This window comes from Rhinatrema bivittatum, chromosome 5 (genome assembly GCF_901001135.1).
Source record: "Rhinatrema bivittatum chromosome 5, aRhiBiv1.1, whole genome shotgun sequence".
Taxonomy (NCBI): Eukaryota; Metazoa; Chordata; class Amphibia; order Gymnophiona; family Rhinatrematidae; genus Rhinatrema; species Rhinatrema bivittatum.
The window spans coordinates 19,925,624-19,942,155 of record NC_042619.1 but is presented as its reverse complement, the minus strand read 5'-3'; the positions used below and the strand labels follow the sequence as shown (position 1 = coordinate 19,942,155).

General features: G+C 47.7%; 1 protein-coding gene across 2 annotated transcripts in view; it reads right to left on the bottom strand.

The window, feature by feature from the left end:
* The window catches only part of C2CD3 (C2 domain containing 3 centriole elongation regulator), a 429,817-nt gene extending 415,880 nt beyond the window's left edge, over positions 1-13,937 (bottom strand). For both annotated transcript variants that reach the window (XM_029602105.1, XM_029602106.1), the window contains exon 1: positions 13,817-13,937. In XM_029602105.1, coding sequence (XP_029457965.1) covers positions 13,817-13,859 — 43 coding nt within the window. In that variant the 5' untranslated portion in view covers positions 13,860-13,937. The remainder of the gene's footprint in view (positions 1-13,816) is intronic.
* Between the last annotated feature and the right edge of the window lie 2,595 nt (positions 13,938-16,532).

Below are 16,532 nucleotides of genomic sequence, written 5' to 3'. Positions count from 1 at the left end.
TCTGTACACCCTCCGAATTAATATCATAGCAATATTAAGTCGGAGGCCCCAAAAGTAAAAAAAAAAAGTAAAAATTTAAAAAAAAAAAAATTGGCTCGCGGTTTGGAAGACAGATGCTCAATTTTGCCGGCGTCCGGTTTCCGAGCCCGTGGCTGTCAGTGGGTTTGAGAACAGACGCCGGAAAAATTGAGTGTCGGCTGTCAAACCCACTGACAACCGCCGCTCCTGTCAAAAAGGAGGCACTAGGGACGCGCTAGTGTCCCCAGCGCCTCCTTTTACCCTAATTTGCATAGGCCACCCTCCTGAATCGCGCACCCAGGAGAGTGGCCTGTGCTCCCGCTGGGAGAGCGAGCGCTCGCCAGCTCTCCCATGCATTTTTCTGTATCAGCCTGTAGGTGAGCTAGGCCTGTGCCTAGGGCGCCGCGATTTAGGGGGCACTGTGGCAGGCAGCAAAATTTTGAAAGGGCAAAAAGTGCCCTTTCAAAATTCTGCCAGCCCCCGCCTCACCGTGCCACCCTCCCGACGCCCCCCTTGTGGTCCAGCGGAGGGCCCGGGAGCAATCTGCCGCTCCCAGGGCCTCGGCTTCCACTAAGCAAAATGGCGCCGGTGGCCTTTAGTCCCTACCATGTGACAGGGACCAACCAATGGCACTGGTAGCCCCTGTCACATGGTAGGGGTATTTTGTATGTTTTCTTTTGGGGGTGGGGGGAGGAGTCGTCGTGGTTGCGGCTGGGGGTGGCGCAAGGCTGAAGGTGCCTAGGGAGCCCAATCCCCTTGCACCGGCCCTGAAGGTGCCACATTTTATACCAAATATAAACAACAAGTGTACTTTTCTTTTTTTTTTTTATGTTTAATCTGTTTTTATTTATAGGTCACAATAAACATCAAAATGCAATGTACAGAGTAGCAGCGGTATCCCACTGCAACAAAATGGATGATATAACCGAGGAATAACAAACAGGAACACAATAATCAAACATAGCATGTCCCTCAAATAGAAACTGCATGAGGAAATGGAATTGAGTAGACCATTAAGTTAAAGTAACATAATATATCAATAAACCATATGAGCCCAAATACCCCCCCATCCCCCTCCCCCCTCCCCACCCCACACTGGTATTGCTACGTACAAAAACTGTGGTACACTCGTACACATGAAACAAAAAATGGCATCAGCTACGGGCCAAGGAGCACTTCAAGACTACACCTGGGGCCCTCGAAGAGGAGCGGCGTCAGCCATCCACCCTTGGAAGGGACCCCAAATCGCTTGAAAGGAAGGTAAATGATTCTGGTGCACCGCAGTTAGCCTACCCATTTGGCATAACAAGAAGAGACGGTGTTGTACCGCTGCTAAGGTAGGGGTCTGAGTCTGTCTCCAGTGGACAGCCAACTCTGTCCGAGCTGCAATAAAAATTTGTAAGAGCAGTTTCTGTGTGGTCGTTTTTTGTTCCGGCACAGGTACCCCTAATAGCACATGCCATGGCTGTATCGCACAGGGCACATTTAAGAACTGGGAGATCCACTGAAACAGGCCTTGCCAATAGGTCTGAGCACGGGGACAGGACCACCATACATGGAGATATGTGCCCTGTACCCCGCATCCTCTCCAACAGGTATCAGGGATATGAGGGTAAAATCTATGTAGGGCTAGTGGTGTATAGTGCCAACGATAGAGCATTTTGTAACAATTCTCTTGTACACCCGCTGAGATAGAACATTTGCCAGCTAAAAGATAAATATGATCCCAATCCCGATCGTCCAAACTACCCGGGAAATCTAAGTCCCATAGTGCCCTATATTTGTGAACCACCTGGGTTATATTTGTAAACATGGTATAGATTTTAGAGATGATCCCCCTGAGAACCGAGGCATGCTGGCACAGAGTCTCAAATAGGGTGTTCTTAACCCTCAGGAAGCCCTTCCGCAAGTTAGTGTGTATGAAGGAGGAAATTCTGGCGTAAACCAAGAAGTCCAAGGACCTCCCAGGGTGCAGATCGCCGAGTTGTTGTCTGGAGAGAAGCTCGCCCTGCTGCAGAATTTGCCCCAAGCATAAAATCCCCGACTCCCGCCACCTTCGAAGACCCACAGAGCCCTCTGATATAGGTACAACCGTATTGGTAAATAAGTGGGTTAGACGGGAGAATTGCTCAGGACCCACCAGCTTTGTTTGCCAAATATGCCAGATCTGCATGGTAGTGCGCAGAGCAAAAGGAAAGTACTCAAACCTACCCCACATAGTGGCTGGCTGCCATGGCAATGCCGTAATAGGGAAGGCCCCTAGCAACCCCTGCTCAAACCTCACCCACTGAGGAATATCTCTAGTTCCGTGCAAGGCCACCAAAGCACGCAACTGGGCCGCTGAGTAATACCATAGTAAATTAGGTAAATGTAGGCCCCCCCTATCCCTAGGTAAGTACAAGACAGACCTCGCCACCCGTGGCGGACGTTTCCTCCAGATGAAGCCACATAATAATTGTTGCCACTGTTTAAGCTGAGCAGAGGGTATGCGGATAGGGATAGTAGTAAAAAAGTAAAGAAATCGTGGGAGGACATTCATTTTTAAAATGGCCAACCGACCCAGCCAAGTGAATATCTGACGGTCCCAGCGCCACAGATTTTCCCGAATACTAGCCACCAACGGAGCATAATTGAGAGCATATAATTGGCTAACATGGGGACCAATCTTAACCCCTAGATATTTCAAACAGGAGGAGGCCCATAGGAAAGGCAATTGTGTTTTAAGGGCCGTGGCCTCTACAGGCGTGAGCGTTAAGTTGAGGATTTCTGACTTATCATAATTGATGCGCATCCCGGATACCGCCGAGAATCCCCGCAGCTCAGCCATCACCCCCTGCAACGACGTCTCTGGCTCAGAGAGGGTTAGCATAACGTCATCTGCAAAAAGTGATATCTTTGAATGAACGTTGCCTCCCCAAATCCCAGTGATATACTCCGCCGCACGTATCCGGATCGCAAAGGGCTCCAGGAACAATGCAAAGAGGAGGGGCGACAGCGGGCAACCCTGCCGCGTTCCCCGCTGTATAGCAAAGGGAGGACCATAACCACCGTTAACCTTGACCCTAGCCAAAGGAGCCTCATAAAGCTTTCGTATCCAACTCAAAAAAATAGCCCCAAAGCCCATCTTGCCCAGTACTTTAAACAGAAACCCCCAATGGACTAAGTCAAACGCTTTTTCTGCGTCTAACGCCAAAAGTACTGCTGGGATTTTCTGTTGATGCACTAAGTCGACAATGTCAACTATCCGCCGGACATTGTCCGCTGCCAAACGGCCCGGAACAAATCCCACTTGGTCGTTGTGGATGAGCTCAGGAAGGACTCCATTAAGTCTGGCCGCCAAGACCCTGGCCAGGATTTTCAAATCAATATTGATTAGGGATATGGGACGATATGAACTACATTTAGTGGGGTCCCTCCCCGGTTTTGCCAGCACTGTAATGCCAGCAGTATTAGAGTCGGCTGTGAAAGTTTTACCCTCAAGCAGAGAGTTAAAGGCCCTAGTGAGAGGTTCAGCAAGTTGCGAAGCGAATTTACGGTAGTACACTCCGGTAAATCCATCTAAGCCAGGTGCCTTGCCAGGTTTAAGTAACTTGATGGCAGCTAAGATTTCCTCTGCAGCTAGCGGTTTTTCTAAATGTTGTTGCCACCGCTCACTAAGGATCGGTAACTGTACCGTTTTTAAGTAATCTTCTATATCCTCCTCTCTAATATGGGAATCCCGCGTATACAGGGTGGAGTAAAAATCAGTGAAAGCTTTCCTTATTTCCGCTGACACTGTGGTCATAGCCCCTGGAGCCCTCTGTATCTTAGGTATAGTCGTTTGAGATTGCGCCGCTTTCAACTGCCGGGCTAAATACCGACCCGCCTTGTTCCCCCCCTCATAGAATTGATGTTTGAGAAGCGTCAATTGATGGCTTATAGCAGTATCATCTAATGCTCTCAATTTGTCCTTGAGGGCCAAAATTCGCCGATAGGTGACCCCAGATCGCGTTTGACTGTGAATTTGGGTCAAGGTGGTCAGCTCCTGTAGCCAGACTGTCCGATTATGCTCCCGCTCCCGGTTGCAGTGAGCAGCCCGGGCAATGCACTCCCCCCTGACCACCGTTTTAGAGCATTCCCACACCACCAACGGGGACATGCCCTCTGTTTGGTTGGTCAAAAAATAGTCTTTCAATGTCGAGTCCAGTTGGGCTATAAAGTCAGTGTCCTTGAGCAAACAGTCATTGAGACGCCATGGTCTAAGCCCCCTGTCCAGGTCCCGAAAATTGCACTGCAGCCAAATCGGTGCATGATCCGACCAGGTGATGTTATCAATGTCAACTTGTGTCACCAAATTCTGTAGCGTCTTGGACATAAAAAAACAATCTATGCGGGTGTATGTACTATGAGCAGGAGAATAAAAAGTATAAGCCCTGGACCTCGGGTAACGGGCCCTCCAAACATCCACTAGACTCCAGTCTTCCATAAGCTCACCCCAGCGGTGTCGAGTTTGGGGATCAGAAACCTTCCCTGAACTGGAGTCTAACTTGGGATCCTGGACAAAGTTAAAGTCACCCCCAATGATAAGTTCTCCTTCTACATGTTTATGTAGGATGTCACGAAGCTCCTGGAGAAATTGAGTCTTAAGGGTATTAGGAAAGTAAACATTAACCAGGGTGATGACTTGTTGACCCACACGTATCTTAACCAATACAAATCGCCCCTGAGTATCACAGATATGAAACAGTTCCTCATGCGCAAAAGTGGACACGAAAAGTATACCCACCCCTGCGTATTTAGAAGATTTTGTGCTTGCCGCCCACAACACCTCTGGATACTGCGGAAAGTGCAATAACTTTTGATGATGTTTCCTAACATGCGTTTCCTGTATAAAAACAATGCCCGCCCCTTGACGGAGTAGTTCCCTCTGTAATAGTTGTCGCTTACGCGGTGTATTCAGCCCCTTAACATTAAGGGATACTATTTTAGTCGCCATTTATCCTCCAAAGGTGGGGAGGTCTGCCACCCCCCTCCAGCACCTCATACCAGGCAGCTCGAAAGCTTGATGCCTTCCCAACAGTAGCAAGCTCATCCCCTGGCCACCGTCCGGCACCTCCCATAGATGCAGCCATACCACCCACTGCTAATAAACAAGAAATACCAGCGTTTCCCCTAGAAAATCCAATAGTATCCCCTTCCCTCACGGAGGGATACTCCACCATTGGAGGTCTGTTGTGGTGCATGCGAAGTGGACCCCACCCCCCACTACATCCCCTCCCGCCCAATGAACCATAAACATTAGATATTCATAAAAAAGACCTGAACATAACATTAACTCAGTCAAATAACAACTCGTGTCCTGGAAACTGGGCAACAGCAAAGCCCATAATAACCACAGAAGAGTCCCTTCAATCCTCGTGTCTCAGCTGCAGGCTCTGGTGCCGCTCATATATGAGGTGAAAGAAGGCCATCCTTCCTAACAGAGGGAAAAAAGAAATGTCAACCCTTGTCTGGAGCAGCGGCACCCTGCAGCCCATGTTGTCTCCGCAATCGCCGTCCTCCTTTCTCCGCCCTCTGCCATCTGGGCATCTCGTCCCGCCGTGGTTGCGATAGCTTCGCATTTGAATGTTGAAAATGTACTGGCAGCTGAGCCTTGGCAAAGATTCCTGGTGCATCGTCCAGAGAAGTGATTTTATAACTCACACCCTGGACAAGAAAAGAAAGTCCAAAGGGGTATGTCCATCGGTAGCGAATATTCCCCTCTCGTAGCTGCGCAGTGACTTCCCGCAGTTCGAATCTTTTCTTCAGCGTGACTGGGGAAAGATCCTGAAATATTGAGATACGATGATTTTGCCAGTTGATTTCTTTCATATTCCTGGCCGCATTATATATCCTTTCCTTAAGAGGGAAGCTAGTAAAGCACAGCACTAGGTCCCTCGGCTTCTGATCCACCCTGGGACCCAGCGCTCTGTGTGCCCGCTCAAACTGGATGGCAACTCCACTGGCTTCTGTCGGAGCCTCCCCCTCAGGTACTTGTTGCAGAATATGAGTGCAAATTTGTACTGCTGTGTCCGCTGCTCCGGCATATTCTGGAAGCTCTGGCACCCCTCTAATACGCAGATTATTGCGCCGGCTTCTGTTTTCAAGGTCCTCTACCTTGTTTTGCAGGGATACTAAGTCCGACGAGCAAGTTGTTTGTTGGGAGATGAGGGAATTAATAGATTCCCCCTGACTGTCCAGCCGGTTTTCAGCCTCATCCACCCTATTCCCCAGGGCAGCCAGGTCCTCCTTTAAATCTGCCATGGACGCCATGAGGGTATCACTGTGCTGCTTTAAATCGGCCTTAAGTTCTAGGAACCAGTTTCTGGCCTCAGAGCGCGTGAGAGCGTCCTGGGAGCCGTGCTGTGGGGTCTGCTGGCTTAATTCCTCAGGCAGCGCAGTGTCCGCTCCCGGATCGCAACTTTCGCGGCCCTCTGCCCCTGCGCCAGCGCCAACTTGTCCCGCATCGCCCGACAGCGTTTCATATGAAAAGCGCCGCAAATCAGTAATTTTTCGTTTGCTTGCCATCGCGGGTTTCTTCCCGGAGTTGCCACTTACAAGTAGGTGTTTTTCGCCGAATTTTTAAAGCAAGGAACAGCGAGTTGTTTGGTCTTTTGGCGGGAGGGTTCGCGGAGCTTAGCAATCACACGTTCACACGCATTCGCCGCGAACAGCGCCCCCCACAAGTGTACTTTTCTGGGAAGCCAGTTTTTATCCCAGAATAGGTGGGGTTGTTTTTTTCTGATTATTACAGAAACTGAAGTTATTCTTTATAAACTGAGGTAACTTTATTATCTTGCTGGGGCAGAGTTTTATGACTGAAGTCCAGAATATTAGCCATTTGAACCTTTCATTTTAATTATGGCTCTTATACTGTGCAGACCTGATCTTTAATTTTACTTATGCTTTCATATTATTTATTGTTTTATTTTGTAAGTTATAACTCAGTGTTATCTATTATTGTGTTACGGTTGTGGACCCTTGGGCTGGGATGAGTGATGATGTAACCACTGAGGGATTACCCCCAATGGATCTCATCTCCGGTAGGTGGAGCTGGCGAGGGCAACCCGATAGGACCTTCACTTGTATCAGCCCTCGTTCCCCGCAGGTTAAGCCCTTAGGTGCCGGGGCCGGCAGGACTTAGGTGCGGGTGCCGTGTTGAAGATGATGAAGTTGAGGATGAAGACAGGATCAGAGGTCCGAGTCAGGGCTGGCAGGGAAGGTGCGGAACGGGGTCCAATCCAAAGGTCCGGGGCAGGCAGCAGACAGGCAAGAGCGAAGTACCAGGCCAAGGGTCGAGACGGGCAGCAGGCAAGCAGAGACGAGAAGACGAGCAGAGGTCAAACCAAGAGATCAAGCCGAGGACGGGGGTCACAGGAACAGAGGAACAAGAAGAAGACCGGAGACAGGAACGAAGGCAAGGGCAGGAAGGCAGGAACTGGGGTGCCAGAACAAGGCTCAGGAACTCAAGGACTGGAGCAGAAGCAGGAACAGTACCAGGATCAGGATCAAGGCAGGAACAGGAAGAAGAGACGTTTGGAACAGCAACTAGCACTCCGAGGAGATGACCTGTTGCAAAGGCAAAGAGCTGGAGACTGCTGTGGGGTTTAAATACCTCTCCAATGTGAAGTCATCTTCCGGGCCGAGGTTTCCCGCTGCAGCCCCTTTAAAGGGCGGAGCCCCTCACACACGCCTGGGGAAAGCCCCGCCGGATGGAGGATGGCGTTCACAGCCACGTGAAAGGCCGCAATCTGCCTGCTGCGGAGCGGGGCACGCCACATAGGGCTGCGGCGGTGGCTGACTGTGGAGAAGGTAGGGGGAACTGGCTGAGGCCTGCTGCGGCCAGGAGCCGCAACATATTGCATTTCTACATTTGTAGTATATGTATATGTTGTGTTATCGATTATTTTTCATTGCTTTTAGTTGTTTATATCAGCAGAACTGTAACTGTAACAGCAGAACTGGAATTGTTTGGTGAGAGGATCAACAGCGACACTGTATTACTCCAGGAGAACATTAACAGTGACGCTACACTGATAGGAAAAACTGGATTTTCTAATATTTTTCTACTGTGAAGAAGGTGCTTTAAGGGGGGGGGGGGGTCACGTGATGCCGTGGCACTGAACAGTCGCTGATCTCCCATGCTCCCTGCCCCGATCCTACTTTAAGGCTCAGATCTGTGGCATTTTTGATCCAACCTTGGAAGATTATGGTGGATAAGGCTGCTAAAAAGTCTCTGCCCATGTTGTGGGGAGACCAGACAGTCCGCGCAACGTGAACCTGTTGAAAAACTGCAGCAAAGAGGGCAGCCTGCAACGAGGAGCCTGCCTCTAATGAAGACAGCATGGCAGATGGCCTTATTCCCCCCGATATTGCAGAGGCGGTCAGGGCTGCCATTAGTCTGCTCAGCGATAAGATCCACTCTAGTCTGGATGCTAAGCTGGAATCTGTGGTGGACAAGGTATCGCAGGTAGTGTCCTCGGTGGGCGAGAAAACTGCCAGATTGGACTCCCTCACAGAACACGTGGAAGAGCTGGAAATGTCACTTACCACCGCACACCAGTGAATGGAGGTGATAGAGAGAGGACAAACAGGTGGTTGAGAAACAAGACGATATCGAAAATAACAGGTGCAATAATTTGCGCATAATAGGAGTACCGGAGCGGACCCAGGAGTCTGACTTTGTGGGCTTCTTTTCTCAGTGGCTGCCTACAGTGCTAAAATGTTGGCTTCGATGGAGGCAAAGTGAAGCTGGATCGCGCTCATAGAGCACTGGCACCTGCTCCAAAAGAGAACGATCACCCTCATGCAATGATCGTGCAGGTGCATAATTTACAAGCTAAGAGTCTTCTCCTGGATGTTAAATGCTAAGCCATTTTGCTTTATAGCACTGTTTACTATAGTTTTTTATCCTAAGGGGTGGGGGAGATGTGGGTTATATTTGGGTGAATTGGAGACTGGGTTACTATAGGTTTCTCTGAGGTGGGGGTTCTTTTTGGTGGTTTTTTCCTTTCTGAGCTCATTTCAGGTTTATCGTCTGTCTGGGCCTTGTATTACCAGGGGCTGTTTCCTGTGTGACGATTGCTTCTTTTCGGCAGTACTTCCCATCTCTCTATCTGACACAGCACTATTGCAGATTGTGCCAATATGCTACAGGCTCCTCGACAACTTCAATCAAGAAAGGGGCTGACAAGGACAATTCTCTATCTTTAGGGTTTGAGGGTCTCATTGGTGGGAAAGTTTCTCTCTTGGCAGTTTGGGGATGGGCGGGTATGGGTTTGTTGGGTGGTAGAAAAGAAGAGTGGATCCCAGGTGTTCCCCTATTTACACTCGCTTTTCTGGGTGGGTTTTAAGGATACAGAGGGTATTGTTCGGGGTGATGTTTAGAGGGGTTAATGGTTATAAACTATGGTCGGTTCTACACTATAGGTTTTTTCATGTTTTCATACTAAATTGGATGGCTTTTGCCTTTCTTAATCAAGGCTATGGTCCCAGTTGATGTTCTTACTCTTAATGTGAGGGGTATTGGGTCCCCAGTCAAACGCAGGAGAATTTTGTCCTACTTTTTAAAAAAAAAAAGAAGGCGTAGGTGGTCTTCCTTCAAGAGACCCATTATCAGATGTGGAACATGCTAAGCTGGCAGGGACTGGGTGGGAAGAGTTGAATACTCCTCTAATAATTCTAAAAGCAGAGGAGTGTGCTTCTTGATCCATTAGTCACTTCCCCTTATGGTGAATAAGGTACAGAAGGACAATGAAAGATGTTATGTTCTTCTGGAATGTGTGCTAAACAGGGTATCATTTGTGGTAGTCAATGTTTATGGACCTAATGTTGGTCAGAGGGCTTTTTACATTGTTGTGTGGGGTAGTAGAGGCCTTTTCATCTTCTTTCATTACGGGAGGTGATTGGAAGATGGGATTAGATCCTAAGCTTGACAGATCTTCGGGTAACCGATCTGGAGGGCAAGCAGAGGCTCTGGGGGCCTTGATGACATGTATGTGCTTGGTGGACATCTGGAGGGAGCAGAACCCAACTGGAAGGGATTAAATTTGGTGTTCCCCTCATTTTCATTCTTATAGTCGAATCACTTTCTTTTTGTGTTCGCATTCCTTTTTGTCGCAGCTGGGTCTGGTGGATATAGGACCTGCAGTTATTTCTAATCACAACCCTGTTGTGTTACCTCTTAATCTTGGGATGGACCCTGGGGCCAGAAAGAGCTGGTGGTTTAACTTTTCCCTGCTGCATAATCAATCTTTTTGTGAAATGCTTCGGGAAACCTGAAAGAATTTTTTGAGATTCAAGATTCTGGAGAATATTCCCTGGTTTTATTGTGGGGAAACTCTAAAAACAATATTGTGTGGGAGGATAATCGGTTTTGCTTCTCATCGGAAAAAAGATAAACTCAGCCATGAGCACTCTTTGGAGACTAAGATTGGGCACCTAGAAAGGGCGCATAAGCACACTGGGTCTTTTCACTTCTATCAAGCTCTGGAGAAATGTAGGAAATCTCTAAGATAATTACAGCTGGAAGACGTGGAACTGGTCTTTCGCTATTCCAAGTAGCATGTTTATGAGTTTGGTAATAAAACAGGACCCATGCTTGTTCGATTGTTGCACCATAGGTCTCAAAAGACGTTGATCTCGGGCACACGGAGGGTGGATGGCTCTGGTTCAAACCACCAGGGAGATCAATGATAGATTTCTAGATTTTTTTCCAGCAGCCATACACCACGGAGGGCCCAGTCTCTGAGGTGGCAATTGAGACTTATTTAGCTAGGATTCCGATGCTGACCCTAACCGAGTCCCAGAGGAAGAGACTATTGGCGCCTCTTTCGATGCTGGAAATACAGTCTGCTATTGCTAGACTCCCTGGGAAGAAAGCTCTGGGTCCAGACAGGTACCCAGTGGAGTTTTACAAGCATTTTTTACCTGATTTGGCAGGTCCGCGTGCCAATCTTTTTCATGAATTGCAGACTTATCCAGAACATGCCGGTAATCTGTTTGATGCTACCATTGTTTTACTCCATAAACCAGGGCAGGATAAATATGAACTAGAGGTCTATCACCTGATCTCTTTATTGAACGTGGATGTAAAAATCCTAGCTAAGGCATTACAGATCCAGCTCGCTAGCTGCATGGGTTCCCTGGTTGGGGCCTACCAATCTGGGTTTATTTCGAGCCGCTCATCAGTGAACAACACACACCAGTTGTTTGATATCCTTGCATTGGCCAAGAGGGATAAGATTCCAGGTTTGGTAGTCAGTCTTGACGCCGAGACGGCCTTCGACCGGCTTCACTGGCCTTTGCTTTTCAGTGTTGGAGAAACTAGGTTTTCCTGCCCAGTTCCTGGGGTGGATTTGTGCTTTATATAATACCCTGAGGCTAGAATTCTCACCAATGGTCTCCTTTCTAGTTGTTTTCCAATTAGGAAGAGTACTCGGCAGGGCTGCTCGCTCTCGCTGTTGTTATTTGATCTGCTGCATGCTTGAGGACACATCCAGACTTACTGGGTTTTCAAACGGGCGAGCAGCAGCACCTGATTTCGTTCTATGCTGATGATGTTCTTTTGTTTTTATCTAATTCGGACAAAGAGGGCCCAGTATTGCTTGCTGAGTTGGCAGCTTTTGGGGAGGTGGCAGGATATAAGGTTAGCTATCATAAATCTGTTGTTTTTCCGATAGGTCCCGACGGGTCTAAAGCGTTTCTGGATTGTTTTTCCCTCTTTAGGCGTGACAACTTCCTTTAAATACTTGGGTATTAATGTCCCTGGTAATTCAGGTGACTTTTACAGGTTGAATTATGCCCCATTAGTAACTAGGATTAAGCAAGATTTACAGGACTGGAAGGGTCCTACCTCTCCTGGGGTAGTAGGATTAATACGATTAAAATTAACATTTTGCCTCAATTATTTTATTTGTTTCAGCATATTCCATGTTTTCTCCCTTCTAGATTTTTTCTCCTCTTAAGAGTGCGCTTTTAGAATTCTCATGGAAGGGCAAGGTAGCCAGGGTTGGTCTCCGCAACCTGTGTAGAACTAAGGAGTGAGGTGGGTTAGCTTTCCTGGACATACAGGCCTATTTTTGGGCAGCCTGTTTATCTGGCATGTTTGTATGGATATATCGGGATTTTAACATGCCATAGCTTGCCCTTGAGAGACATTTGGCGGAGGGCACGGATCTTGTATCCCTTCTTTCTGGGGGTCCCCTTACAGCTGGGGGGCAGGAAAACTTGTTCCAACTGTCCCTCTATAGCCTGTACTGTTAAGACATAGAAGGCAGTTTGCAAGGGGTTACATATTCTCCCCTCACTGAAAAAACCCTGCTCTCACCATCCACTCCTTTAGTGATGCGGCTAAGCAATGGTGGGAGGCAGATCTCAGTTCTTTATATAATCTGTATGATGGAGAGCAATTGTTATCTTTCACTGATCTTCAGGATGAATATGACATGCCTAACTCCACTTGCTCTTATTATGATCGGTTAAAACAAGATCTTTTGAGGAGAGAGCGGAAGGGATGGAGCTGGTCCACCCCTACTCCTTTGGAACTGGCATTATCGGAGGTCCAGTCAAAAGGAAGACTTGTACCATTCTGTATCAGGCCATTTGACAAACTGGGCTGGATCTCCATTCTGTTCTGAAGGTGGAACAGCAATGGGAAGCAGATTTACAGCTCCCCATAACTTCAAAGGAGTGGATGAGAATATGGTGCAGTGCACATAAATCATCTATTTGTGCCAAGTGGGCTGAGCTTTTGGTCCACTTGATTATGCACACTTATTATCTATGTCCCCTTTATTATTCTAAGTTATCTCTTGCCTTTGTGCTGGCAAGACTGTGGTTTCCCTGGGTCTTATTTACACGTTTGGTGGGGCTGCCCTCTGTTTATTGTTTTTTGGCAAAGGGCTGGCCATCTTATTGGGAAAATTACTTCTTGCCCTCTCTCTCCGGCACTTTGCCTTTTGGGTTTATGGAGGGTTCCTAGAGTGAGTAAATTGTCAGATGCTACATGCTGCCTGTTTTGTTACTGCATGGAAATGAAGTCAGTCCCCACTTTAGGGTTCTGGAGGCCGCAGTTGCGACCTCCAGAACCCTCTGGAAGCCCTGCTTGAGAAACTAACCTATATGTTACCCGATCATGTAAAATATATGACATGATTTGGGGCCCATACTGGAAGTTTTATAATTCTCACTAGTGGTTTATAGACGTGAAGTCTTTATTTTGTATTTCATTATATGGGGGTAATGCTCTTTCTTGTCATTATTTTGCCTGGTGTACGTTCCGACTGCGCTAAAATAAAAAGCTACAAAAAAAATGATGTTTTTAAGAATTATAATAAGCTTTTTGTTGTACTATGCACCCAATGGCACTTGCAAAAATGTGCACGTAACACTTTAGATGTTTCCTATTACAAAAGAATAAAATGTTGCAAAATTTGCCCCGCAAATGATTTAATGTTTCATAGTGTTGCTTGTTTTTGTTTTATATTAATGCTTGTTTTTATTGTTTATATTCTGTAACTCACCATAACAGTTTTACACTGAACAAGCAGCAAAGCGAAAAACTGATAGGAATTTTCTACTCCTCCGCGGATATTCCTTGCATCATGCAAGTTGCATGGCTCAGCCGGGGGCTGACCAGGCAGCCTATGACAACAGGGCCGCTTTACTCCTCAGACGCGCCCGCCTAGGGGGTTCAGGAAGCGTTCCGGAAACTGCCCGGGGGCTAAACTTTATCTTATCCTATCCTCTCTCCCTCCGGAAGGCTGCGCCTCCCACTCACCTTTCTTCCGACGGCCGCCCGCCGACCCCTTTCTGGTCTTCATCCTGCAGCCGCGCTCCTCCCCTTCTTTCCCCGGGAACCCTCACTAAAGCTTACGGTCGCAACGACCCGTCATTGTCCCTCCCGCTCCCCTGCCCAGTGCAGCGCTTCTCTCCGTTCCCCCGGTAACGGCAAAGCCCGCAGCAACCCCCCACGCCACTTCCGCTTCCCCACACCGCCAGCTTCCGGCCCTGTTTCCCGCCACCGCTCAGCGCTCTGAGCCGCGCGCGGTTCCCTGGGAGGCAGGGTTAAACCATTCAGACTGCAATGCGGGGGGAGGGGGTAGCAGTTGGTAGTACAGAGACGGCGTTCGGAACGCACCAAGTATTATAACATGCACAGACTAGCCGTTCCCTAGTTCACAACTGCATAAGCAACCTGCCAGACAAAAAACACAGGACTTTTGAAGAGACCTAAGAATCTTTAATAAAATATGCCTGGGTTTTTCCCCAAATAAATGATGTAAATATCCTACTACTACTATTTATAATTTCTAAAACACTACCAGGCATATGCAGTTCTGTACAGGGACACATAAGAAACAGCCCCTGCTCCATGGAGCTTACTATTTGGTCAAGATAATATGTCTTAGCGTTTGGCAGGTCTGTCCCAACCAGTGAGTTATGCACCTCTGCCAGAAAACAGAGAGGGAGCAAAAGCTGACACCAGGGCCAATAGAGACTGAGCAAAAGCTGACACCAGGGCCAAATAGTCTCCATTATCAGTCCACCAGTATTCTCCATCTCCAGCAGATGGTGGACATGCATTTACCTTTGGGGGATTGCCTGTGTAAAAAAGAAGGAATGGAATGGAATTGAGATGGAGGAGAGGTCTACATAGCATTGCATGCCTCGAGGTGAAACCATGCGGTCCCTCCCTCATTAGAGTACCCTCAGTCCGGTAGCCTTGACTGGCGTGGGCCTAAAATTTCAATAGCGATTGCAAGCCGAGATCCGTTCCTGCTCAGGTAAAAGTTTTTTACTTTATAAAAAAAAAAAACTACAACTGCAAGAGGAAAGCAGGAGAAAAAGGGTCTGTTACCTTGCCGTTCGGTGAGATAAAGAAGTAATGCAGGTACTGTGGGTTCAGCAGCCATTTGGCTAGGCCACTCTCCTAGGCTTCTCTCTTTTTGGCACATGGTAGGCCACGAGGTAATTTTGCACATTTTTTTCATTGTGGGCCATCAGCATCCAGTTGTGTGCCAATTTCAACATATTTTTTGGTTTCGGTACTAAGTGCCAAGTTTGGGCATTTAGTTGGACATGTGGCCTAGGCATGTATACTTTCATGGTCCTATCTCAGCCCTGTTGAGATAGGACCGCGCCTCTGCGCTCCTAACAGAAATGAACCATTATCCCAGTAGAGGAAGGTGCAGCATTGAAGGGTGGTCAGGATAGAAGGATTGAGGCTATCCTAAAGCAAGCTGTTGAAGTAGTCACAATGCACTTACAAATTGCTTCTTGTTGTGCCTTGATAGCTCGGGCTACCTTGCGTCTTTGTCAAGATTCTGCTAGCACCATGTCTGATCTTGGACCTATGATAGCTGATGGCGGGCTGTGACTTGGTTCGCACAGCTGCCAGAGGAGCAGATTTGGTTATTGCGGCCAAGTGGCAGCTGTGGCTGCACAATTGGTTGGCAGATACTTTTTCGAAGACCAATCTTACCAAGCTACCCTTCAAGGGCTCACTTTTGTATGGCAGTGAATTAGAAAAACTGGCAAATAAATGGGAAGAGACCAGAAGACAAGAAACCCGTGGTGTGGTCTTTTCAGGTGGGTAACCGCTCTTGAGACTACCGGTGTTTTTGGCATTATAGGGGAGGTTCTGGCCCTTCCACAGGTCTCAGTCCTTTCACCCCCAAGGCCCTCAAAATGATGCAGGCTCCAGAGGTGGAGCCCCTCGGTCTTCCCAATGAAGGTTTATGGGCTCACCTGATGGTGCAGAAGCTAGGTGTTGGCTTATCCTATTTTTATCACAAGTGGGTCCACATTACTTCTGATCAATGAATTCTTGAAGTAGTTCGAGATGGGTATGCTCTCAAATTTCGTTGCTTTCCTCCAGATGCTTTTATGGTCTCTAGTTGCAACTCCCCTCAGAAGAAGGTAGAAGTGGAAGTGATATTACAAAGGATGTTGAACCTGAATGCAGTGCTTCCCTTTCCCGAATTGCAGCAAAATACAGGCTGCTATTCTATTTATTTTGTGGTGCCCAGAAGGAAGGGTCATTTCAGCCCATACTGGAACTCAAGGGCATCAGCCAACATTTATGAGTCACGCATTTCAAGATGGAAACAGTACGCTCTATCATAATGGCAGTACAAGCAGGGGAGTACCTCACATCTCTAGATCTAACGGAGGTATATCTACATATTCCCATCCGTTGAAGCATAGAGCAATCTTGGAGTCGTGTTAACCGTGTTATGTTTATTGAATAAGGGTATTAATCACCCTTATTAAGGGTAGTACATGTTCCATGTATGTTCCATGTAAACCGCCTTCCCGGCGATAGTTTTCTCTGTTAATTGTGAACCGGAGTGATATGTATTGTATACAGGAACTTCCGGTATATAAAAACCTAAAAATAAATAAATAAATAGTAGCAGTCATTCCCGCAAGCCACCTCCATGCCTCCTTTCTTCCTTCACATCCTCAAGACTTTATGGATCCACAGTGTTTAT